At 46.4% G+C, this 26,337-nt stretch overlaps 1 protein-coding gene across 2 annotated transcripts in view; it reads left to right on the plus strand.

Annotated features, from left to right (window-relative positions):
* The window catches only part of SLCO3A1 (solute carrier organic anion transporter family member 3A1), a 326,271-nt gene that overhangs the window by 272,536 nt on the left and 27,398 nt on the right, over window positions 1–26,337 (plus strand). For both annotated transcript variants that reach the window (XM_030815054.1, XM_030815055.1), the window contains exons 6-8: window positions 5,123–5,321; window positions 7,761–7,899; window positions 22,807–22,982. In XM_030815054.1, the coding sequence (XP_030670914.1) occupies window positions 5,123–5,321; window positions 7,761–7,899; window positions 22,807–22,982 (514 nt within the window). The remainder of the gene's footprint in view (window positions 1–5,122; window positions 5,322–7,760; window positions 7,900–22,806; window positions 22,983–26,337) is intronic.

Genomic DNA, 26,337 nt, shown 5'->3' on the forward strand with positions numbered 1-26,337 from the left:
TAATCAGCCACATAAAGTAAGAATATTCTTGGCAGCATGAAACCCATAGTTAACTGCAGAGCTTGGAAGCCATACACTCCCTACTCCTCCCTGTGCCCACAGCAGACATAACTAATGGATCATGACACTCCTTCTCCGTAAGGTCAGGCATGGCTTTACAGTTCTTTAAATCGTAGACTACAGGTTTCTACTCCCAATTGTTCAGAGTTGACATACTAAAGAAAACCAATTTGTACTCATGAGAAGCAGTGTTGCTTAGGCAGGGTAAGGAATGTGGTCCTACAGCATGTCTTAGTTTGCTTTTTGTTTTGTGACAATATATCATCCTTTACTTCAAATGACAGGAAGCTGCATTTGTTGAGTTAATCAGCTGAGATGTTGATAAGTAGTGGACACAACAGCAACAGACATAGCAGTTAAACAAGAGGGAAGGATCAACAATGGCTCTCAGATTTCTGGCTTGGAGAGCTTGTGGTACCATTTGTAAAGACTGGAAATAACAAAGAAGAATCAGATCTGTGCAAAGTTTCTAGATCAGACCTGAAGCTGTTGAGTGTGAGATGCCCATAGCCTATCTAAGTGATGTCCAGTATTCAGCCGAGGGGTGGGGTCAAGAAGGGTCTCTGGGATGATAATTGATATTATATGTAATAGTAGAGGTTCAGTTGCCTCAGTAAATGGATAGTAGTTGAGGACACTGGAGTGGAGTTTACATAGGAAAAAATGTGTAGAGTTAGAAAAAGATAGGTGAAACCCCAACTTGAAGAAATAGAGGAGTCTGCAGAGAAATTTAAGCAACAGCACCCAAAAGAAATGCAGAGAATGTGGATCATGGAAGTCAAGGGTGAGATGATTCCAAGAAGAAAGCAGCCATCTGCAATGTGAGCAGTCAAGCAAGGTGAGGGCCCAAATGTCTCTATTGGCTTTAATGATGAGGACAGCTTGCAGCATGTGTCAGGGCTGTGTCCCTGAAGTGGCAGTGGTGGCACCTGTTCTGTGGTGTGGAGGGCAGCCCACCAGAGGGAAGGAGTAGACAGTGAGCACGAGACTTAGCCAGGGGAGAAAGGAGAGAAGATGTGGCCTGTGACGTGTGTTGGAGTTGAGGGAGGGAGTGGTGACTATGTGGTTGCTGGGACAGGAAAGACTTGAGCAGGTTTCTCAGTGGAGGGAAAGGAGCCCACAGCTGGGGATTTGCAGCAGAGAGAGGGAATGTGGTGGACAGCCCTTGATAGAGGAGTTCACCTGTTCTTCTGAAAGAGCAGAGGGAGGGACACGTGATGTAAGCTACTGAGAGTGTGGTGATACAGCCAGGCCTGGGGGCAGCTACAGCTCCACAGACTTCATCTTCTCTGTAAAGTAGGAGTCAGATTGTCTGCTGAGAGGAAAGGGAAGGTGATGCTTTCTGATCTTTCCCTTTAAAATCTCCTGTCATGTCACAAGATGGCCAAGAAACAAACACAAAGGTGCTAACCATCACGAGTCATCAGAGAAATGTACATTGGAACTACAATGAGATGCTGCTAAATATCCACCAGACTGATAGCACCAAGTGTTGGGGAGGATGTGGAGCCACTGGAACTCTCGTCCTCGGCCAGTGGGAATGCAAATTGGTGCCACCACGTTGGAAAACTCTTTGGCTGTGCCTATTAAAGCTAACCATATGTCTATGCTGTGACCTATCAGTTCCATTTCTGGTCATCTATCCAACAGAAATAAGTGTTTATGTTCACTCATTTACATAGTATATGTAATAATGTCCAGAGCTGTTTTATGCATAATAGACCCAAACTTGAAACAACCCAAATGTCCATCAATGTAAAATGGATAAATTATAGAATGTTCTATGGTAAACTATTACACAGAATGAGAAACAAAGAACTTTGCTACATGCCTCAATGTGGCTGAATCTCACAGAGTTGAAAGACATGAGACTCAAAAGAGCACATATTTAGATGAATTAAAAAGAGGAATAGTTAATTGAGGTGATAGAGGCCAGAATAGTGGTTACCCCTGGGGGAAGCTAACTGGGAGGTGTACCAGGGAGCCTCCTGGGCTGCTAGAAATGTTCTAGGGTTAATCTGAGCTGTAGTTACAGGGTGTGTACAGATGCAGAAGTTCATCAGGCTGTTCCCTTAAGCTCTCTGTACTTCACAGGACATAACATATCTCAGTTTAAAAGGAAAAGTAGGCCAGGCGTGGTGGCTCACGCCTGTAATCCCAGCACTTTGGGAGGCTGAGGCGGGCTGATCACCTGAGGTCAAGAGTTCAAGACCAGCCTGGCCAACATGGTGAAACCCCATCTCTACTAAAAATACAAAAATTAGCCGGGCGTGGTGGCACACACCTGTAATCCCAGGTACTCGGGAGGCTGAGGCAGTAGAATCGCTTGAACCCGGGAGGTGGAGGTTGCAGTGAGCCGAGATCGCGCCATTGCACTCCAGCCTGGAGGACAAGAGCTAGACTTCATCTAGAAAAATAAAATTAATTAATTAATAAATTAAAATGTAAAACCCTATCACAATGATATGGCCAGATTACCACCCCTCTCCCTGGGAACTGCCAGGGTACCACGAGTCTTTTGTTTCTTTTTTACACAAATAACTCTCTACCACCCACCACTTGGTAAATTTTACCTCCAAGAGGTGTTGGCAAAATGCAGTCAGCCCTTTAATATCTGCCTGACAGACACAGGGTAAAATACACCTCTTTATAATTAAAGTCATAACTTCTTTGTTATCCCCAGGATCTCTCAGTTTTAGCCCTTCAGCGCCTGAAGAGTTTATCTCTCACCTGCTGACTCCTCTGCTGCTTTTTCTTCCATTTTGGTTACATTTGCACAGTTGCTTCAACTTTGGGCCGTGTTCTGTTTTAGAACAGATGCCTGTGTCTTCTATCGACAAACAAATCAATCGTCTTCAGGGCAGAAGGTCAAAAACACAATTCTGCCTTGTTGCGCCTTTTTGTCTCCCAGTGATTTCTGTCTGCTGGTGTGCTTGGCAGGGGGCACTTTCTCCTGCGCTGGGCAGTCCAGGCAAGCAGCACGGGTGTCCTCTGTGTGTGCCCTGCCCTTGGCGACAGTCCAGTCAGTGTGGACTCTGGAGGCTGGCTGCAGGAGGGACTGGCAGTGGGCGGTTAGAGAAGGCAGACTTGGAAGATGAGGCCCAGGCAGTCATCCCAGAGCATCAGCACTGGGTCCCCCTTCCACCCCCTGCGAAGTCATCAGCAAATGGGGCAGAGCTCAGAGAAGAGCAACACAGGTGATTAAAGAGCTGGTGGTGTTGATATGTGAGTGGAGATAAAAAGGACTCAATCTGCATAGGTTAACGTAATGAGAATGGAATTTCAGGGAAGTTCTGATCACCGCCTGGAGTGTTAAGGACAGCACACACATCAGGGAGGGAGGGGGCCTGACGATGGCTTGGAGAAAAGGTGTGAAAGCCTGTGATTACCATGGTTACCATCCTTGACAGGTGACACCCCCACTGTCTCTGCTAGGAAATGAAACAAAACACAGGCCTGCTTTCTGGGTGTGGGCATGTTGTCACTGATATCCATTCACACACATCCAATCTGTTCCTTAGCTCATTCATTCTGAAAATAATACTTGGATGCCCACTCCGTGCTGGGTACCATGCTAGACACAGAAAATCTAGGCTGGACTGAACAAGACAAAAAGGGTTTTTGTCCACAGGAAAGCTGTATCCTAGCAGAGAGAGAGAGAGAGAGAGCAAGAAACAAGAAACCCAAAAATAAATGAGGCTGTTTCAAAGAGCTGGGAGAGCCATGAAAACAGTACGGAATCTCAGGGTGGGGGTGCATGGATTTCTACGTAGGGTGGCCTGGGAAACCTGTCTGAAGAGGGTAGGGGCCAGCCAAGTAAACACATCGGGCAAGTGTCCCAGGAGAGAGAACTGCATGTGCAAAGCCTGGGGAACCGGAACTGTTTGGCCTGTCCTAGGGAGAGAAAGGAGGGACAGTGGCACGGTTGGGGTGGGCAGCGCGGCACGGGACGAGGATAAAGAGGCACCCAGGAGCTGGCTCATGAGATCACTCCTATACCAAGGGAAGAAAACCAAGCACAGATATTCCAAGAGCAGCAGATGATAAAGAGATATTATATGTCATTTTAAGTATGACTTGTGCTGTTTTCTTGCAGAGCTATACCCCCCGATTATATTTTTTCTCACCCAATATTAAAATTAATTTGCATTCCTTTAGCACATACCAGCTGCTTAATATAGTCCGTTGACCTAGAGGTCTGTTGATTGGCAAGAAGGCAGCCTAGACTGGAAAATTGGCCATGCATAATCTACATGGTAGATAAATGACACGTGGCAATTGAAAGCTGAGTTTCAGATGAGATGAATCAGAATGGAGCAAAACCAACCCAGGAACTTGGAACCCTGGGATCCTTTAGTCCTCCTGAAATGCCATGGTCTCTGCGAATCAGAAATAACAGGTTTATGGTCCTGCTGCCTTGCAGATAGCCCTGGGTAGAAGAGAGAGAAAGGAAAAAATATATATGCCATTTATTCACCAAGAGCTACAAAACATATTGATTGATGCCACTTCCTGAGGGGTGGCGGAGCTGGTTCAAACACTCTGTGGCCTGGTGAATTCCGTGACCTTTAGGTTAAACAGCCTCCGTACTTTCTGTGAAACCCTCCCTTCTTGCCTCATTAGAAGACGAGGAGAAAATCCCTAAATGATCTCGAGTCTCCTTCCCACATCATCTCAAAAATGCACACAGAGCACATCACTGCTCCATGATATGTACTCTCCCGAAGGCACGTCTGTGTTCCCAGTCTCTCTGACTCCGTCTCTTGGTAGTCCCCTCTTCAGCTTGTGTTTCTCCTGAGGGTGCCCCACTTAGCAGGACAGGTGCATGCACTTAGACTCATGAAGCAGAGTTGCTTTATGTCTGTCTCTCCCAGTTCTCCATGAGCTCCCTGGGGACATAAATCAGGCCCTTGCTGAAGACTCCAGTGTCCCATGGAGGCAGTGACACCACAGTGGGGTCATGGGGCATTCACAGGACTCAGCCTCAGGCCTGCCGCCTGCCGGTCTGTAGACTGGCACCACCTTCCCTGTTCACAGCCCTGCCCCTCTATTTTCCTTCTAGGGATGACTGCGATCCCGTGTGCTTGTCTGGGTATCTTTCTGGGCGGTCTTTTGGTGAAGAAGCTCAGCCTGTCTGCCCTGGGGGCCATTCGGATGGCCATGCTCGTCAACCTGGTGTCCACTGCTTGCTACGTCTCCTTCCTCTTCCTGGGCTGCGACACTGGCCCTGTGGCTGGGGTTACTGTTCCCTATGGAAACAAGTGAGTACTGGCAGTGTCTGCCGCCTTCCCGCCTGTTCAGGGACCCTAGCACTCTCCCTCTGCAGTAGGTTGAGGGAGCCAGCTTCGTTCCTAGTGACCCAAGGAGAGGCATCAAGGCTGCCTCTGCATCTTACTGTCCACGTTGGAAACTCAGTAGAACCCTCTGGGCTGAGAGAGCAGACCTTTGCACTCAAAGGCTGGGAAGCACTGGGGGAGAAGAGAAGCCGTTTCCTCCCTGGCAGACTCACATCACGATTTTTGGCATTTGACTTTAGGAGAAATGTGAAGATAGAAAATAAAAATTTTAATTCAAAATTCAGCTCAAAATAAAAGACAGAATTGATTTGATTTCAACAATTCCTTAAACTATCAGAAGCTGTCATTAGGCTCACATGGCAATTATAGGATCTGGCCCATGGCAGGTATTTTTAAGTGTAGCGAGGGAAAGGGGGAGAAAAAGGGAGGTGGAGGGAAGGGAGGGAGGAAGAGAAGGAAGTTCTCATAGGACCACTTTTCTTTCTTCCTAGTTTTTATCCCAAGACTTAGGACTAGAGTCTAGTGAGAATTGCCCTTAGAGGGAATTTTGGAGAGTCCTCAGCTATCCAGTGTCAATAGCTGTCCCCTTTTCCACATGGGACTTGAGGCTGCCTTGGAAATCCAGCCTGGAGCATTGAGGCTGAAGCATGGCTGGCCTGCAGGTTACCAGTTTCTCTCTCTAGAGCCAGACTCTTCCTCCAAGGAGGCCACGAGGCCTGCTCCTGCACTTGTGCCAGAAGATGCAGTGGAGCCAGGGCTTCTCTGCCACCCACAAGGGTGAGCAGGCAGAGTGGGAGAGCAGAGCAGAGGCAGCTTTCTGTATGTCTGTGTACAATCCAGGCACCATGTGCCTGCCCCTTCTTCCCCCCCCTCCTTTTTTTTTTTTTTTTTTTGAGACGGAGTTTCGCTCTGTCGCCCAGGCTGGAGTGCAGTGGCGGGATCTCGGCTCACTGCAAGCTCCGCCTCCCGGGTTCACGGCATTCTCCTGCCTCAGCCTCCCGAGTAGCTGGGACTACAGGCGCCTGCCACCGCGCCCAGCTAATTTTTTGTATTTTTAGTAGAGATGGGGTTTCACCGTGTTAGCCAGGATGGTCTCGATCTTCTGACCTCGTGATCCACCTGCCTGGGCCTCCCAAAGTGCTGGGATTACAGGCGTGAGCCACCGCACCTGGCCCCTCCTTCCCCTTTACACCATCATGGGGTTGCCGCTTCCAATCCCCACCCCAGCCTGGCCCCGACTTCCTGTTCAGATATGGCTTCTTCCCGTTTGCACGTGCTGTGCATAACAGCTGTCTCAAGTAGCAGACTGCTCAACTCCCAAGTAGTAAAGTGCAGTGGTTAGGAGCACAAGGTCTTACTATAACGATGTTATTCTTCCATGAAAAAGAAAATAAAAGTGTATATCCTACAGTCAGACAGCCCTAGTTCCAATGCCTCCTCTACCATTTATGAGTTCTGTACTTTTGGACAAGTCACTTAACCTGGCTGTGCCTCGGTTTCTTCTCTAAAGCCCATGGGGTTATAATGAGAATAAATTAAATAATCCATGCAGTACTTTGAATAGTGCATGAAACATAAATTGCCAGGTGTCGCCATCGTCATCTTTCTTATTATGAAGTGCTCGGAGCCTTGGGAGACACAGCTGAAAATAATCAGACTAAAGAAGAGACGTTTCCTCTCTTACAGAGCTAATACGCTCACTCTACCCTTTCGCTCTTTTTTCAATTTGCTTGCTCTAGATAACTGTGCCTTTAATGATGCAAAGGAAAAATTAAAACATCTTAGTGTTATTTTTCTCAGGACATTGAATCAATTAGACAATAATTATTGAAGTCAGTCTGGTTGTAGCAGTGTAGTAAGTAAGCATCATGAGGCTTCCTGACTGTAGGGGAGGAATAAAGCAAAGAGACAAGAACCAGCCCAAAGAGGGAAGAAGTTAAATCCTCAGTGGTGCACGCATAGGTGTTGGTTCAGGACAGTGGGATAAGCCGAGGCCGTAGCAATCAGGAGAGGCATCGCGGAGGGGCTGGCCCTGAGCAGTCCCAACTGATGCCAGCCCAGAGGGCACATCAGTACCAGTGATAAAAAGCATCTTCCTCCTCGCTTCATGAGAGGGGCTGGAGTGGACTCAGCTCCCACCCAGCCCACCACCCAAGCTGGCATCATTGGCCAGGGCACAACCCACGTAGCTCGCAGTAGTGGCCCTGGGCTGCTCCTTGCTGGACAGGATAGGCTAAGGTTGGAAAAGGAAAAGGGAAGGGAGAACCAGGTAATAATCCCGAACAATCCCGTAAGCAGGGTACCATACGACTCATCACAGCAGAGGCAAAAGGCTGTCACTGGGGGCATCTGATTCCGAATTGACCTGTTTCTAATGGCTTCCGTGTTTCCTTTCTTTTCCAGCACAGCACCTGGCTCAGCCCTGGACCCCTACTCGCCCTGCAATAATAACTGTGAATGCCAAACCGATTCCTTCACTCCAGTGTGTGGGGCAGATGGCATCACCTACCTGTCTGCCTGCTTTGCTGGCTGCAACAGCACGGTAATGGGATGGGGCAGGGGATGGGGCAGTGGATTCAGGCAGCCAAAGTGGCTTAAAACCCAAGTTTTTGCCCAGGCTGTTTGCCTTCCGTGTGACTTTGTCTCAGCTGTTGCCTTGCTCTAGTGGAAGATGCGCCATCAGCAGGATGAGAGGACTGATTCAGGTCTTCTTGCTAAATCAAGTGGGTTTGTAGGAAGTCTCATTGTGCAACTGAAAGTAAAAATTCAAAGGAAGCTGTATGTATGGAACCAGAGGAAAAGATGGTGGTTCAAGGTACTTGCAGAGTGTCAATGGAATAGGATGTCTGCATGGGTAGTGAGCTCCCCATCACCGGAAGTATGTCAAGAAAGGCTTAAAAACCATTTATCAGGAAAGACTTCTTCCAGACCTGAAACACTCTGACACCAATTCAGCTTCTTTCCTACTCAGTTTGCTTTGCCATTTTCCTCCTAACTAAATGCCTCCCACCTCTTTCCATGTTCCTGACACATTTTTGGGAGGAGGTGGGTTGCTTTTTCCTGCTTAGCGTGGATTTTACAATTGGCTGTCAGCCCACAGCTTTCCACATTCTCTCCCTGAAAACCTGATGCTAGTGACGGGTCATCCAGTGGTGCTGATCCCACCTTCCAGGAGTCCTTGGCACCTGCCCTGTACAGGCCCTGCCCCCATCTCTTGCTTGGACCCGAGCAGTAGTTCCTACCTGGCCTCCCAGGATGGCCCCTTATGTCCTGCGTTTTGTTCAACACTGCAGTCAGAAGGGTTTCTGTAACATAGCAAATGACCCTTTCTCATGCTATTCTGTCAACTAGAAGATCAGTTCTAGGTGCCACGTGTCTTCAGCTCTACCTCCTTTCAGTTTGTGGTGTTCAGCTTCCCCCATACAACCTGTCTTTTCATACACCTCCCTCCAGTTGGACAGGTCCTACTCACCGGATAGTAGCCTCCTCCAATGTCCCCTCCTCTGAAACCATCCCTTCCCTCTTTTATCTTTGGGGTTTTTCTCTCTGAAGTCCTTTGGTACCTGTTTCTCCTAAAGACAGTGTTCTCATTTTATTACGGTGATTTGCTAGAAGTGTCTGTCATCTGCTCTGGTCTTTGGATTTCTTAAGCAAGGGCCAGCACCCAGAAGTACTCCATGAATGTCTGTGCAAGGCATAGTGGGAAGGAAAATATGAACCCCCAGTGGCAGCTTTCAAGGGACTTAGAGTTGAGATCATTAGCTGCTGCTGCTTCCTACGTCTTGTATCTTTCAGGAGCAGCAATTTCTCTGAAAGAAGAAAAATGGATCATTTATTTTCATTTTCAAAGATTTCATTTTTCCTTGTGTTTAACATTTAGATTCCTGGCCAGTTATTAACATTTTCTATAGAGAAAATAAATCACCATGGGGGGTGGGTGGGAGAAACTGATTTTTTTAAATTAGATGATAAAGCAATTTCTTTATGTGAGTGGAAATAAATTTTAAAAGAAGGGATGCGCCTTGAGAATGGTTCAAATAAAAACACAAGCCATTATTTTTCATGACAACAATTTCATTAACATTTTAATATCCAAAAAGTTACATTATAAATCAGTCTCGGTTATTGTCCTGTTATAAGAATTAAATTGACTCAATATAGTCTAGTGTCCTGAGACCAAATGAGTCTCTATTCCAGGGAGTGCACTGACCAAAAAAATTATCTTAAAAATTGCATTTCCCCTGATCTTGCATGTACAGGAGTCTTATTGAATAAGAGCCTTACCAGGCCCATCCATGGCTGCATCCCGCTGCTGAAACAGCAAAGCTGGAGAATGCAGTTATCAGACTGCAAGCTTCTCTGCTTACCTCTGGACCTGCTGTTTATCCCCCAGACACCTGCCTTTTATTCACATTACTCGAGGCCTCACATTGTCTGCTGGAGTGTAGGTGAGGCAAGGAGGGTATTCCCAGGCAATTGCAGTGCAGAGATTGAGAAACCACCAGGCCCCAGAGCTGGGGTGGGGCATACAATGCCTTCCCTGCAGAGGCAGATCTCTAGACGCCCTGGCTTCCAACAAGTGGATGAGGGATTGGGAGAGCCAGAGCAATGCTTATCCTGGAAAGGGGCCCTTGTGACAGTCTAGCCTTAACAACAACCACAACCATAAAACTTGCAGCAGCAGCGAGCTTTGTCGAGAGCCCTATTAAGGTCCAGGTAATGGGGCCTTCCGTGTGTCACTCGTGGCCCATGGCAGCTTGGCCCAGAGTCAGAGAAATCTCAGGCCAACATCCAAAAATGAGTGAAAAGCAATTTAAATCCTTTAAATCTCTGCTGCAGTATTTTGAGAAAATGCCAAATGGTGGCTATATTCCTGGTACGTGTACTCCCTCCCTCTCCCCCTTTTTTCTCCACTCTTCTTGTCTCCAAGCTCGGGGAAAAAAACAAAACAAACAAACAAAAACTCTTGACAAGCTAAAACCTTTCACCTCCTTCTCCTTTTCACAGTGATCCCCTGGAATTCTCCACCTTCCCCAATGTGAATTCAGCCATTCTCCCTGGTTTCATCAATTCTTCCACCCATGGCCTCAACCGTGTGTATATTATCTCATTGATCCTCCCAGCAACCTTGGGAAATAGGTGTTCTTCTTATTTCCTGAATACAGATGAGGTTAGTCACTTGCCCAAGGCCATGCAGTAGGAAGTGGGGGATCTGGCTTTTGAATGTAGGGTCTGTCCAATGTCGAGTACACATGGACACCAAGAAAGGAAAAATAGTGTCTTCCTCTGCACCTCCCCTAAGAGGTCCACCTTTTTTCTACCTCTTCAAACGTGCACTTCTCATTCAAGACAATTATTTGGCCTTTACCGTGTGGCCCTGGCTTCCTCTCCAGCCTCAGCCTCCCTATTCCTCCCACCTCTTTTTTTTTTTTTTTTTTTTCTTTTTTTTGAGACAGGATCTCACTCTGTCACCCAGGCTGGAGTGCAATGGCACAACCTTGGCTCACTGCAACCTCTGCCTCCTGGGTTCAAGTGATTCTCCTGCCTCAGCCTCCCAAGTAGCTGGGATTATAGGCACACACCACCACACCCAGCTAATTTTTTATATTTTTGGTAGAGACGGGGTTTTTCACCATGTTGGCCAGGCTGGTCTTGAACTCCTGACTTCAAGTGATCCACCCGTCTCGGCCTCCCAAAGTGCTGGGATTACAAGGCCTCTCACCTCTTAAAGAGCCCTTGGTAAGTGGAAATTCTTGGAGTTCTCCAACACATCAAGCTCTCCCTGCCCCTGGGCCTTTGCACATGTTGTTTCTCTTACCTGCAGTAGTCTCTCCCTTCTAAGCTCTGTCTTATCTGTCAGGGCTGTCTCTCCTTCACCACTGCTGAGAAGCCTTCTCCACCTCACTGCTTCCTCCAGGGCGTGTTAGTGTCCTTCCTGCAAACCCCTGTTGCTCCTGCTCTTGCTTAGCAAGGCTCTCACCTCACCTGTTCTAATGGCTCATTTACTCTGGCACCTCCCTCATTAAGCTGCAGGGACAGGGGCTCTGCTGTGGACCCTTGCATTCTCACTGTCAGCCATGGCTCTGGATAAAGGCCCCAGGCTTTCTCAACACCCAGCTGGAGGCCCTGTACTGACCTCAGAGAGCCCCAGGGAGACAGGGGTAATACCATTCTCTTGTTTAGCAGTTGGCAAGTGGGTAGGTTGGATGGTGCCAGTTTCAATACTAAAGACCTGATCCTTGCTCACCACTCACCACTTTATCGTTTCCATCAAGACGTGAAAATTCCCCATAACTCAATTAGATGTAAATCAGTCACTGATCAAAAAATTCTGATTATAGGGAAATCTGATGAGTGTTAGCAGTTTCCTGATATTAAACTTTTCTTCCTGCTCTGGATTGCATTTTTTTTTATTATATCTCCTTGAGTGATAGCAATGGAAGTTTCCAGGCCTGCATTTAATGTACAACTTCTAATTCTTCTCACTGCATATGACCAGGAAGGGTGACCAAAAAACAATTATGAGTTAATTCTGTAAATTTCCTTTGGCATGAATATATTGTCCAGATTGTTTCTGTACCTTTCACTTTCAGAAGTAATTATTCCAACAGAAGCATGTTAGTATGCTGCGGACTGATTGCTGTGAGTTGTATCCTTTTGATGTACTAAATTAATTGACTAGAAAAAAAAAAAAACAAACTTCCATCAGCCACCAATAGAATGTTGAAAGTCAGTATGAGTCCAGCACTGCAGTTTGTAGGATACTAATGATAGATGACTAATTCATACCCCCCATTCCAGGCAACAAATATTTATTGAGCACCGGTTTCAGCGAAATGCCAAGTAGGTTCTGTGGCAGGGAGGAGGACAGCTCCATTATGGGCGCAGGCAGGCAGCTCATGGTTCAGTGTGACGGGTCTCAATATAGGCTGCACCTTAGGATCATGTGGGAGCTTTTAAAACATGAGGCCTGAGCCCCACTCTCAGAGATTCTGATTCCCTTATTTTGGAGTAAGATCCACGCATCAGTATTTTTTTAACCTCCTCAAGTGTTTTTGATATGTAATCAGGATGGAGAACCACTATTCTAATACAGGGCTTCTCAGTCACGGCACTATTGACATTTTGGGCCACATAATAGATTGTCATGAGGTGCTGCCCTATGCACTGTGTGTTTAGCAGCATCCCTGGGCTCTCCCCACCACATGCCACCCCTGCCCTCCCCACCCACAAGTTCTGACAACTGTAAATGTCTCCAGACATTGCCAAATGTCCCTTGGGGGGTATCATCACCCCCAATTAAGAACCACTGCTGTCATAGAAGGGATGAGGCATGTTCTATAAATTGTATCTTTCTTGAAAAAGGTCAGCATCTAAGCTGACACTGAGTATTCATCCTTCAGTCTCTTTTTTCTTCTCACCATGACCATATTTGCCCACTATAAAAACCAACTGGAGAGTTAGTTGTGCCATATAGCAGGGGTCCCCCACCTCTAGCACCAGTACCAGTCTGTGGTACTGGTACTGTTGGGAACTGGGCTGCACAGCAGGAGGCGACTGGCAGGTGAGCAAAGCTTTATCTGTATTTATAGCCGCTCCCCATCGCTCACATTACTGCCTGAGCTCTGCCTGCTGTCAGATCATCAGTGGCATTGGATTCTTATAGGAGCATGAACCTTACTGTGAACTGCGCACATGAGGGATCTAGGTTGCTTGTGCCTTGGGGGAATCTAATGCCCGATGATCTGTCATTGTCTCCCATCATCCCTAGATGGGACCATCTAGTTATAGGAAAACAAGCTCAGGGCTCCCACTGATTCTACATTATGGTGAAATGTATAATTACATTTCATTATATAATACAGTATAATAATAGAAATAAAGCGCATGATAAATGTAATGTGCTTGAATCATCCTGAAACCATCCCCCAAACCACACTGGTCAGTGGAATAATTGTCTTCCACGAAACTGGTCCCTGGTACCAAAAATGTTGGGGACCTCTGCCATAAAGCATGTTGTAGCACAGGAAACAGTGTGTCTGCCCTGAAGATACATTTAATGTGGCCTGAGCCAAAGTTTAACTGGGCCTCCCTGAAAAAGTTGGAAGATAGCCATCATGGGACCTGCACCCTACCCAGTAGGGCAGTGGTTGGCTGGAACTGAGAAGCGCTGGCCTTTTGGGCAGGACATTTGCTGTCTACTTAGACACAGCCCCCACCACTGGCCATCCCATATACCTGAGCCATTTTTTAAATTTATGTTTCCTGTCTGGTTCCAAAGACAGTTTGCAGCCCTTCTAATATAGCCTGGCCCTGTCTGCCAGAGCTGATTTAAAAGTCTGTACTTATGCTGGTAATGGCTTGTCAGAAGGGACTTGTGACTATTCTGAAATCAAACCCTACTGGGTCGTCGCCACCTGGGACACCTGATATATCTCAGGCCCTGTGCTAGGCATTGTAAGTGTAGAGATGAATAAGGAAAGGAGCTCATGTTTACTATAAAATGAGATGTCATATTATTAATAGAGTTATGTGCAAGGGAGCACCCAAAGCAACACCTAACCTTACCTTACAATACAGTTAAGTGAAAAGAACACATTATAAAATAATATATAGATAATATTTAGCTGGGCATGGTGGCACATGCCTGTAATCCCAGCTACTCGGGAGGCTGAGGCAGGAGAATCACTTGAACCCAGGAGGCGGAGGTTGCAGTGAGCCAAGATCGTACCGTTGCACTCCAGCCCAGTGAAACTCCATCTCAAAAACAAAACAAAACAAAACAAATAAAAAAAAGATTAGCTGGGTATATCGGTGCATACATGTAGTACCAGCTACTCCAGAGGCTAAGGCAGGGAGATCACTCGAGCCCAGGAAATAGAGGCTGCCGTGAGCCATGATCACACCACTGCACTCCAGCCTGGGTGGCAGAGTGAGACCCTGTCTCAAAAATAGTAATAATAATTCATTAAAATGTTAGCTGATTTTATCTTAAAAAAATATATAGATAATAATCCCTTTTGATAAAGAAACATTTAAATATATGCATATCTTTGCATAAAAAATATTGGAAGAACATATAGCCATCCATTCATAGATGGATACTTCAGGTTAGGGGGCTGAAAAACTAAATTTTGCTTGTTTCCAGTTTTTGTGTATATTTCAAAATTATCTAAAATGACTATCACTTTTCCAATGAGGAACAGATTTTTTTAATTTAAAAAATCCAACATTAAAGGTTAGGTGGTTAGGTTAGGTTAGGTTCTAAAAGAGGGAAGCAGCTATGTAGACAAATCAGTGAACTTGCAATGTCAGGCCTGCTGGGGTAGAAATTGGCTCTGGGTGGGGCAGGGGTGGAAGGAGGGAGTGGGCATGTTCTCCACTGGGGGATGGGGGAATGAGACCCCTATCTCTGAAAAGATTAAAAAAAAAATTAGCTGGGCAGGTGGCTCACTTGAGCCCAGGAGTTGGAGGGGGAGGCGTGGCAGGGCCAGGCTTTCATCATGAAGGGTAGTGGGTGTTTGGTAGCCAGGCATGGAAGGACATTCCAGCCGGAAGAGTGCACAGGCTGAGGTGTGACAATTTGGACCTCGTGATGCAGGCAGGTTTGGAGTTGGAAGAGAGAAAGCTGGAGGGAGAGATGGAGGGGCCCCGTGTTCCTTCAGAGTTGCAGTCACACCTTTCACCTTTCCATGATCTCCCCACTGTGTCCTATGTTAGCTGGAGCAGAGTGAGCCTTTCTGCTCCCCAAATAAAAACCCCCTTCCTCCCCTCAGCAGGAGATAATTAAGATCTAACAGGATGTGCTCAGGCTCACGCGCCACAGGTTACCGGGGTGCAAGGTGGAAGGAGGTCTTGCTTTCATCTCAGAATTTTTCTCCCTGGCTATTATTCTTCAGCCAGTGACCCCGCAAGGGAAGAAGAGATCGTACTTCTTCTTGCAGTTTTTCAGTGTCCCCTTTGCCTCGAGCTTGTAGGTTGCCATTGGCGCCCTTTGTGATGAGATCTGAGGGTTATGCCTGGAAATACCGGCTTTGGTTGAACCAATGAAGTGAAGAGATTCTAAGCTCCAAAAAGACAGTAATAAATGACAGGAGACTGTCTGAGGAACATCAGTGAATCATGAGAAAATCCGTAAGTGTCTGGAACTCAGAGAAGTATGTTGCCATTCAAAGGAAAACGCCCCACTTTATTGTGGTGGTGTCCCACGTTCTTTGATATGTCAGCTATTAGGACATCAGATGCAAAAGATCAAAGATCTCACAGGCAAAAGCAGGAAGAGCATGGCCTGTGGTGGTACTCCCTGGTAAACTCCCTTTGTGAACATTTCTAGAAACTGTCAGAGCCAGGCATGGTGGCATGCCTCTGTACTCCCATCTACTCAGGAGCTGAGGAGGGGAGGAGCACTTGAGGCCCCAAACTTGAGACCAGCTTGGGCAACATAGTGAGACCCCTATCTGAAAAGATAAAAAAAAAAAATGAGGCGGGCAGGTGGCTCACTTGAGCCCAGGAGTTTGAGGCTGCAGTAGGCTATGATCATGCCACTGCACTGCAAACTAAGACCTCATCTCTAAAAAAAGGAAAGAGAAAAGAAATTTTCATATCTCTCTGGTAACTGCTTTCAAGGAGGAAAAGCAAAAATAGTATTCCAGGGGTGATCCTCTACCTTTCAAGTTTCCATAGAAGGCTCTTAATGCAAATATCCCCATACCATCCTCTTAGAAAAATAACCTTTCCACCTAGAACTTCGCTTCCTTTGTACAATTAATAGGGATCGATCATCAGGATTGGATGTGGGGGGGAAATAACAAGCAGAAAACAACTTTATTTGCCAGTATTTTTGAAACACTGCTGAGGAGTGTCTTGTTCTTGTAATACTGGCTGTCAAGATAGCATGCCGACAGCTTCCTTCATCAATAGAAAACAAGTCTAAGATTCCAGAGAGTCATTTTTCTATTTTTGTGGTCTCTAGCTTTATTGTAATTATTTATTCTCATCATTGTATGTGAATAGAAACATTTCTCCATTGAAATTAATGACTGAAGGTGGAACAGAAATAGTTTTCAGTGATGTGCTCTTCTCCTTTCATCGATTTCTTTATTTTATAGCATTTTCAATTTTTAATACATTTATATGATTCAAAAATCAAAAAGTATAAAAAGGAGGACGTGAGGGACTCTCCCTTTCACCTCTTCCCCCTGTTTACTTCTTCCTCAACCTGCCAAATAGACAATTGCTGTCCTTGGTTTCTTGTACATCCTTCTGGATTTTTTACTGCACATAAAAGGCCCTATTCTGTACATCACTATTTTTTTTGGCTTTTTCAGTTAATAGTTTACCTGGGAGTTATTTCTAAATTAGTACATAAGGGATGTTCTTCTACCTTTTTTACGGCTATATAGTCTTCCATCGCGTGGACCTCGTAGTCTGTCTTTAACCAGTCTCTTATCAGTAAGCATCCAGACTGCTGCAAAACTTGAGCTCTGACAAACCACATTGTGACTCATATTGTATATATGTCCTTTTTTGCCTGGGCAGGTCTGTCTGTTGGATATGTTCTCGTAGAACGGACAAGCCTTTTCCCCCTGTCCTCCAGGTCAACACACTTGTCAGGTCTGTGCTGGGAGCTCAGTGGTCCCCTTATTGTTAACATGAAGTGTCATGGTACATTTTATTGACAGTAAAGCTAGATCCCACCACCCCGCAAGTTTGGATGCCAAGCAGAGAATTCACCTCTCCCAGAGGCAGCAGGGACTGCATTTCTTCCCAGAGAATGGCAAACCAGGAAGACACTGCTTTGCCTTTGAAATGGGGATTGAAAATGGAGGCATTTGCCAATTCTGCAATCATAAACTAATCTGAAGTCTGGTATACTTTCTTACTAGTTAATTGTCTTAGGGAGAGCCATAGAAAGCATTAGGGGGCATATGACTTCATTCAGACCATGGTAGTCTACAGGTCAATTCCAAGCTACACCTGCTTTTTAGATTGGCCAAATAGAACTATGCTATTGGGGTCTGGGGTGAGAATTAGGATCCCAACATTTATCATCCCCTTAGATTAGACTGGTCTCCAACATCTAGCTTTTCTAACTTTTTATGGCTCAAAGCATTTGCAGATCTAGGGCTTCCCATGTAGGTGCCCAGTTACTGCCAGCTGAAGGGGTATCCCCTACTCCCCCTTTTCCCTTCAGATCAAAGTTGAAAACCCCATTGGTGGAAATCATCTCTCTGCACTCTGGGAAAGGTGAAACTATGTAAGTCCTCATCTGCAGTTCTTCCTACCACCCTCGGACATCTGAGTGGCAGATTCCTCCTTAACAGCCTCACGACCTTACGCACCCAGCTCCCTTAGCACAACGTTGGACAAATCTGGGCTCTTATGTCAACATAAGCCCCAATAAAGGAGCTTTCTACCCCTTGCCATCTGACCACAACTTCATCATTTTCCCTCGGATCCCTTGCTGGAGAGGTTGCAGGGCTGCCCGAGCCTGCTCCCCGTGTGTGGGACCACCCAGCCCATCCTGGTGGATTGACTCATGGGATGGAAAAGGAAACCCATCCAAGTCCTTGCTCAGATCACTCTGGCATCTCCTCCTCAGCCTCTTTCACAGCTCTCTATTAAATCTGAATACGTAAATACAGATCTGCCTAGAACCTTTAGGAGAGATCCATCCTTTTCCAGCTTTTCCTCTTGGACACCAACAAACAGACATTTTCACTGGTCTTGTGCCAGTCTGGCTTTTCTTCTTATGTCATTAACCCTAAATCATCCCATTCCTGTCCATTCAGCCCATTTTGGCTGCTATATGAAAACACTTTAAACTGCATGACTTATAAACAACAAATTTCTTGCAGCTCTGGAGGCTGGGAAGTCCAAGATTAAAGTGCTGATGGATCTAATGTCTGATGAAGGCATGCTTCCTGTTCGTAGATGGCACCCTCTAGCTGTGTCTTCACGTGGTGGGAGGGGCAAGGCAGTTCTCTGGGGCCTCTTCTGTAAGGACACTAAGCCCATTCATGAGTGCTCCACCCTCATGACCTCATCACCTCCTGAAGACCCCCCACCTTGTAATAGCATCACATTGGTGATTATTTTTCAACATATGGATTCTTGGGTCAAGGGACACCAAACATTCAAACCACGCACTGCTACCCTTTGTTTCGGCTGCAAATCCTATGGCAGCTTAACCCTGCTGTCTGCTCACCTCATTAACATGAACATAGACATCATGGACACATTTAGCTCACCCGGATGGGGCTGTGCAGGCACCATGCCAGCTGTAGCCTGAGATAAAGATGTCTCCTTTTATCCATTCCATTAGTGCCATGATCAGAGGATCCATTTCAGGAGGGATTTACCACTTTTTAGGGCAGAGAGAGGCCAGTTTCCTTTTTTATGGTAAATATAATACAATCGAGCCATGGCCTAGGTATGGGCACAAATAAGACCAAGATGCCGGCAGCAATTGCAGATGACTTGTTAAACCAAAGAAAGCTCACCGATCACATGGCTTATTCAGAGGGTTCTGGCCTCACTCACTCAACCCCAGCGCCCATATCACATTCCTGAGAGACTGTGTGCTACAAGTACGTAGCCTCTCAGGAACACTGAGGAATGTGATGTGGGGGTACTGGAATTGAGGGATTCCTGGGGTACGTAGCCAAGCAAGACCACAGCCACCCACAAGGGGCCCACTTTTCATTTATGCCTCACTACTCTTTGAGTCCATATGGTTCTAAGAACTTGAGTCCCAAATCTTTTTTCCTCACAGACCACTGCAGTAATCAAAGAAGGATGGTTGCAGGTGGTTTGAACTAGGGCAGGGTTTGAGACAGATTTAGGACGTGGCAAAATGAACAGAACTTAGGTATTCACTCAGTCAACATATATATAAATAATATAAATATACACATATATATTTATATATATATATATGTATGTATATATATCTCATCTCTGTTGTGAGCCAAGCCCTGTCCTGGATGGCTGGGGTCAATTAGGGAGTATAGCCACAGTGGTCTCTGTCTTCATTAGCTTTAGTGTCGGGGGAAGATGGATTTGATGTAGGTATATGAATGGGGGATTCAGAATTACCTCCTGGTTTCTATTAAGTTGGTGCAAAGTTGCGGTTTTTGTCGTTACTTTTATAGTCAATAGGGTGCTGTTACTAAGGCAAGAGGTGTAGGGAAAGGAGTTTGGAGCTGGGGCTGGGGCTGCGTAACTGTCAGGAAAACAGTGTTTTGAAGTAAGAGGAAGAAGCAAAGCAACATTTCCTCCCTAGACACCCCTGGCACAGGTGGGCGAGTCAGAGCTCAGGGGAACATCCCAGGAAGCTGTGCTGCATGGCTGCTCAGGAGATCTGATGGGCGCTCTGGGATGTGGGGAGCCACGTGGCCTGCTGTAGCCAGGTCACTAGAGGTGGGCATGGCGCCTCCACTGGTCAGCAGGGTAGGCAGAAAAGAAGGCGGCACAAAGTGGGGAGTGCTGGGACAGGCCGGTGCCTTCCGGGCGCGTCTGTGTGTCCATCCTCATGCCTGACTGTGTGACCTTCTGGGAGCAATGGCCTCAGCTTCCCTTTGTAGAAGAGGAATACATAATTTTCTCTTTACCCTTCACAGTTCCCAGTTGGGACAGACCCCTGTAACCTAAGACAGATTAACAGGAGGAAAACAAAGGTTTAGAAACACATATACATGATGTATACACAGGAGATAGCCAGAGAAATGAGTGAATCTCAAAGAGGTGGCTTTGACTTCAGGCTTGAATACCATGGTCCAGCCAAACAAAGAAGGGTTTGGGGAAGGCCAGTCATGCGGAGATGCCCAGAAAAAGCACCTTAAAAAAGAGTAACATTTGTTATGCAAGCTGAAGTCAGTGTGTTCTAGATTGATGATAGTCTCTAGGGATTCAGTCATTCCTTTATCTCTGGTACAGAGAGAAGCCACCCTGACAAATGGAGATTTCCCTTGTAAATGTAAATTTAATTTTCCTTACACAACGATAACTTCTGTTGTCAGAGGTTCTTCCTGTGTCTGTGGTTTCTCAAAATAATCAGCTCAAAATATTCTTTATGCAAAAGAGGCATACTGCAAGGTGGCATATGCTGGTCTCCTACAACTCCTGCCTTCTGAGTCTCTCCCAGGTTTCCTTCTCGTCCAGCTTCTGTCCTTGCAGGAAAGCGAATTCGGGGGGAGATAGTTCCCAACCTTAGGCGGGACAGTAGTGCTACGCTGAAAGCACAGAATCCAGTACAGGCGCTCGTTCCTGGAGGCAGTTTTGATGCCTCACTGTGCTCATGAGTCTTAGGAAGGGATATAGCACGTCGGTCTGGGAAGGATCTGGGCTAAAGATTAAATTGGGGAGAGTTGTGATCAAATGCAGAGATGGTAAAATGAAGGAAGGAGAGCTGGGGCAAGAGTACAGATGAAGAAAGGAAGAAAGTCCAGACCAGGTGGGAAAGGGGAGAAGGTACCAGCAACAAAGATGGAGAGTGAGTGACCAGAGGGGGACCAGGGAAACAGAGTGGAGCCTTGAAGCCAAACAAGGGAGTGATTAGTCAGCAAGGGGCCTGTGCTCCTGGGAGCTCCGAGGAGAGAAAAATGCATGGTAGGCCTGGGATATGGAGCCCACTGAAGAGCTTAGCACCACCGGCTTCATGCGTGTGGAAACAGAAGCCAGTCAGAGTGAGCTGAGAGCGTGGGAGAAGAGGAAATGCAGGTGGTGAGCTAAATAGCTAGAAAAGTTCGGCTGTGATGCTGGGGAGGAGTGGGCAGTTTCCTCTCCTGGGGAGAGGAGGAGTGGCATTTTAAGTGAAAGTTGGGGAGAAGTCTTGCTTCCTAATAAAAGTGAGGAAGGTTCGTTCTCGTGTGTATTCTAAAGCTGTATGCTTAGTTTCATCTACGTCTCAGCTCTGTGCTAGGAAAAGACGCTTGGGAAAGAATGCAAAAGACATAGGTCTTGTCCCAAGAGGTTCTTGTCTCCTCCAGGAGGCATGTAAAGGTCTCTGCAGTAGGGGTGGAGTGACCCTTGAACAGGGCCCTGCAGGACTTGGAAGGAGGCTGGGATGTGCCCAGTGAGGTGAGGTTCCAAGAAGGGAGGCAGTATCTGAGCTGGGCTTTGACGAAGAGCTAAAAAGTCTCTAGGCAGAGGTACATGAAAAGGGACAGAGGGGTGGGGCCTGGGGATCTTCTGGGAATTACAGTAAATGCCCCTGGGTACACTAATTAAACCACTTCCACAAAGGCACCTGCTCTGGGCAGACACTGAGGGGAAGGGTGGAGCCCCAGCACACATCTGCCCCCATTCCTTCCCCATGGATAAAAGCACCTGTTGGGGGCACAGCTATACAGACTGGCCCTGTTGGGTTTGGGGCACATGAACACTTTCAGACACCGCTGAAACCATCCCATATAGCTTAATGGGATCGGACAACCCATATCTCTATGTTCTGTGGGGAGACGGGGAGGACCAGAGGAGGAGACCTGTAAAAGCCAGAGGGGATTTATTTGACCCTCAGGAGGATTTACCTGGGCATGTGGTCTGAAAGCCAAGCAGTTGTGGAAGGAAAAGCAATGAATCATTTATGATTGTTTTCACTTTGTATTCATTAAAGGCCTCTGCACTATTATTATGGAACCTTAATCGGCTTGGCACTGGGCACTGCCTCTCCCAGCCCCTGCTCCTCCCTTTGCCATCAGAAATTCCTGGAGTGAGCGGGAGAGAGGCCCCTGCCTGGAACAGGCAGCTGGGCTAGAATCCACCCGGAAGATCAAATGAAATGCAGGCACTTGTCTTTCTTCTCTCTGATCATATATTAATAAATGTATCTTGTTGGGTTTTAGCTCTGCTCCCCACCAGCTGCTCCAAGCTCCTGCATCTCTTAGCCCCCTTTGCTTCCTCAGTCTCCAGAGAACTTTCCATCAGCTGTCCCTCGCCCGGCCTTACAGACACAGTGACTTCACGCGTGACAGCGTGCAGCCTTTGTTCCAAGTGCCGTGCTGGGCACTCAACCAGCAACAATATGCGGGTTACCTGATTTACTTCTTTTAATACACTTCAGTGTAATTATAACTGCATAAAAGAGAGGACAAATTGGCAAGTAATTACAATGTTAATTTGGCAATTTTTTATCATATTGTGGAAGCGCAATTTCCTCTCTAACTGTATTGGGGGACACATTTATCTGTGGCTCAGCTTACTGACGGATTCTTGAGAATGGAAATGAAACACACAAGAGACAGAGAAATCAGCTCTCCTCCCCGTAAATATTCCTTTATTTGCGTGTGTTTTGCAGCCTCCTTAAAAAAGCTAACTCGTTTATTCAGGCCTAATTAATGGAATGCCAGAGAATGCGTAATTAGGCTGTGACAGATTCAGCTGATGGATGGCTTTGCCTTTGGAAACCAGAGATACCCTCAGATAAAAGGGCTGAACGCTTCTCTTTCAGAATCTCACAGGCTGTGCATGCCTCACCACCGTCCCTGCTGAGAACGCAACCGTGGTTCCTGGAAAATGCCCCAGTCCTGGGTGCCAAGAGGCCTTCCTCACCTTCCTCTGTGTGATGTGTATCTGCAGCCTGATCGGTGCCATGGCACAGACGCCATCAGTCATCATCCTCATCAGGTAAGCCGTCGGCACAGCCCCGCCTCTCCTCCTTTCCACCTGGTGTTCATCTGCAGGCCTCCTAGGGACCAGAGCTTCAGACAACAGCAATCTCTTGAGCCAGGTGAGCTAGGGTCACAGCAAGGAGCGCAGCTTCTCTAGGCTGACTGATAGGAATCAATTATGTTTGATAGGGACCTCCCACCAAGAGAAGGCAGGGCATGGGGGAGAAGACAGCACTTTCATGTTCACCCAGAAATAGAGCCTGCAGGCAATTTTGAAAAGGATCCTGCATTGAGCCTTACAGGACGCAGCCTTGTTGGAGGAAAATGAAAATGGCATCAGTGCCCAGCCCCTACCACCCTGCCACTGCTTAGCCCTATGACCGTGGGTACTTTCCCCCTAGACTTGCTTCTGAATCTGTAACTGGGGGGGATATGACCGATCCTGCCTGCCTCCCGCAGTGAAGCAGGACCCACTGAGACCATGTGTATGCAAACACAGTAGAGACATGACGGGTTATTGTGCACCCTGGCTCATGGCAGGTGAGCAGTGACCATTCTTGTACAAAGAGGTTGTTGGAGAGAGCCAACCAAAATTCTATTGTTACCTGTCTCTGGGGACCTGTCCTGGGGACAGGTGAGGTGCCTCAAAGATGAGCCATTAGTAATATTCTGAGTAACTTTTATCATTTGCAGAGTTACCAAGATTTGTGTTGGAAACCCAGAAGTGAACTAACACATAGCCTGCCATTCATCTGAATCAGGGGAAGGCACGCTACACAAAGACTCATCAGCTGGGCATGGTGGCTCATGCCTGTAATCCCAGCACTTTGGGAGTCTAAGGTGGGAGGATCGCTTAAGCCCAGGGGTTTGAGACCAGCCTGGCCAACATGGAGAAACGTCTTCTCTACAAAAATTAGCAGGGCTTGTTGGCACACGCCTGTAATCCCAGCTACTTGGGAGGCTAAGGCAGGAGAATTGCTTGAACCCAGGAGGCGGAAGTTGCAGTGAGCTGAGGTCGTGACACCGCACTCCAGCCTGGGTGACAGAGCAAGACTCTGTCTCAGGGGAAAAAAAAAAAAAAAGACAGACTTGCCTTATTGGGATGAAGTTATGTAAGTGAACAGATTCAATAGCAAGGGCTGGAAATAAAAGTAGGAATGAAACACATGGAAGTACCCAGTGTCCATGCACCTCACCTCTACTTTATCCAGCTTCTCTCTTCCTCTCACTTTGCCAACCACATTTCCTCATCTTTGTTATGAATTCCCAAGGAAGAGGATTTTTACAAGTACTAACGTTACCTAGAACGTCATTAGCAAGGCCTTGTGAATGTGCAGAGCATTAGGGTATAATAGCAAATTGCCATTTTATACTTACTAAGTTTGACAAATAAATTTTAAAAATTGACACCCAGTGCTTACAAGGCTGTAGCAAAACTGACAAAATCACAAATTGCTTGTGGCATGGGAAAAGGCTTATCACTCCTTTCAAAAAAGCAATACGGCAGTGTGAGTCAAGAGCCATAAAAATATTCAGACCCTTTTATTCAGTAACCCTACCCCTTGCCATTTATCTTAAAAAAGTACTTCTCTACAAGAAAAAAAAAGAAAGAGCTCCATGCAGACAAATTTTTATTACAACGTTAACTATAATAGCAGAAAAACCTGAATTGGAATAGTGAGTTAAATTATGGCACTGCAGCTCCATGGAATAATGAAAATTCTTAAGAATGTGAAAGTGTTTATGAAAGGAACTATTGAATTTAAAACTATTTAGAGAAGATGATTATATATAATATGCATTTGGACAAAACCCATCAGATCTCATGTATAGGTTTTAGGTGGCTGCCTTACGAGTAGTTTATTTTTCATTATTAGACGTTCTCGTGAAGTTATGTTGTGATATTCATACGCTAAAGGCACTGAGAAGCATGAAAAATGACTAGTCTGTTATTTGCTTGCCCCATGACTCTTCTGCCAAAACCCAGCCTCTAGACACTCACTAGTGGTGACTATCAAACATGGAAAGTTTGTTGAAATTCTTAATCACTTCCAAATCTCAGCTTGATAAACAGCTCTTATTTGATTCCCTCTAAATTAATCAGCAACAGATGGCCTAAATGGCCTAGGCTTATAACTCCACGCTGTGCTGGAAGCACATGCTATACATTGTGCATATTGAGAGGTCCAAGACACAGCTTTATTCCATCACCTTCCTAGTCTGATTTGCCATCACAGATGTCTCAGGCTGGCACAGGGGCACAGATGTGCACCAGCCCTTGCCCCCTCCCAGAAGAATGGACCCACTGTCATGCCAAACAGGACCATCCCACAACAGTGCTCAGAACGTCTGGAAGCGAGGTTAAAAGCTGATGCCCAGCCCCTCTTAGGCCCCACACTGGGCTCCGAGAGTAATTAGGCAGTGTTCCCAAGGTCACCCAGATAGTACATTTAGAGCTAAGACTCCTCCCAGTGTTGTCCAGAGCTTTCAATAGTGTTCGCACGGAGCCCTCCGTTTCTTCATAACTCAAGCCAAGAAGGATTCTTCTTCTCATAGGAACCAGTTTCCCAACAGGATATGAAGGGAGATCTTAGCACCTTGCTCACTTTGTTCCTAGTGACATGATAGCTGAAAGGAAATCAAATTTCAGGTGATAAATATTCTAGCTCATTATACCAGCGTGCTTTCTTGATAAGGAGAATTTGCCTCTATTTATGTGTCTTTCAAGTCAGTGCTTTCAAACGAAAGTGCAAAAACTGGAGATGTGGAGCTGATAATAGCTTTGAAGAACTTGGATTTTGAAACATGCACATTCTAAAGGGTACTGTGTTTCTGTCCAGAGACACTAGACTCATCATGGACGTTGTACTGGTGTCTAACTCAATCAGCCAGAGTCACGTCCCCATCACTCAATGAAAGTCATGACCTGCTGCCCTGGGATGACTTAGCTATACTGTCTGGGTCCCAAACTGAAGAACTAGGAGTCCAGTGTTCGAGGGCAGGAGGAGTCCAGCACAGGAGAAAGATGTAGGTTGGAAGGCTAGGCCCATCTGGTCTTTTCCTATTTTTCTGCCTGCTTTATATTCTAGCTGTGCTGGCAGCTAATTAGATGGTGCCCACCTAGATTGAGGCTGGGTCTGCCTTTCCCAGCCCACTGACTCAAATGTTAATCTCCTGTGGCAACACCCTCACAGACACACCCAGAATCAATACTTTGCATCCTTCAATCAAGTTGACAGTATTAACCTCACAGTGCTGAAACATGCTAAGTGGATTATTTCCCAAATGGTCCATCTAGGGTGTCTAACCATGCTAATTTGGTGGATTTCACAAAATGACTGGAGAATGGTAAAGGTGCTCATGGTTTCAGC

Source organism: Nomascus leucogenys, chromosome 6, assembly GCF_006542625.1.
Source record: "Nomascus leucogenys isolate Asia chromosome 6, Asia_NLE_v1, whole genome shotgun sequence".
Classification (NCBI taxonomy): Eukaryota; Metazoa; Chordata; class Mammalia; order Primates; family Hylobatidae; genus Nomascus; species Nomascus leucogenys.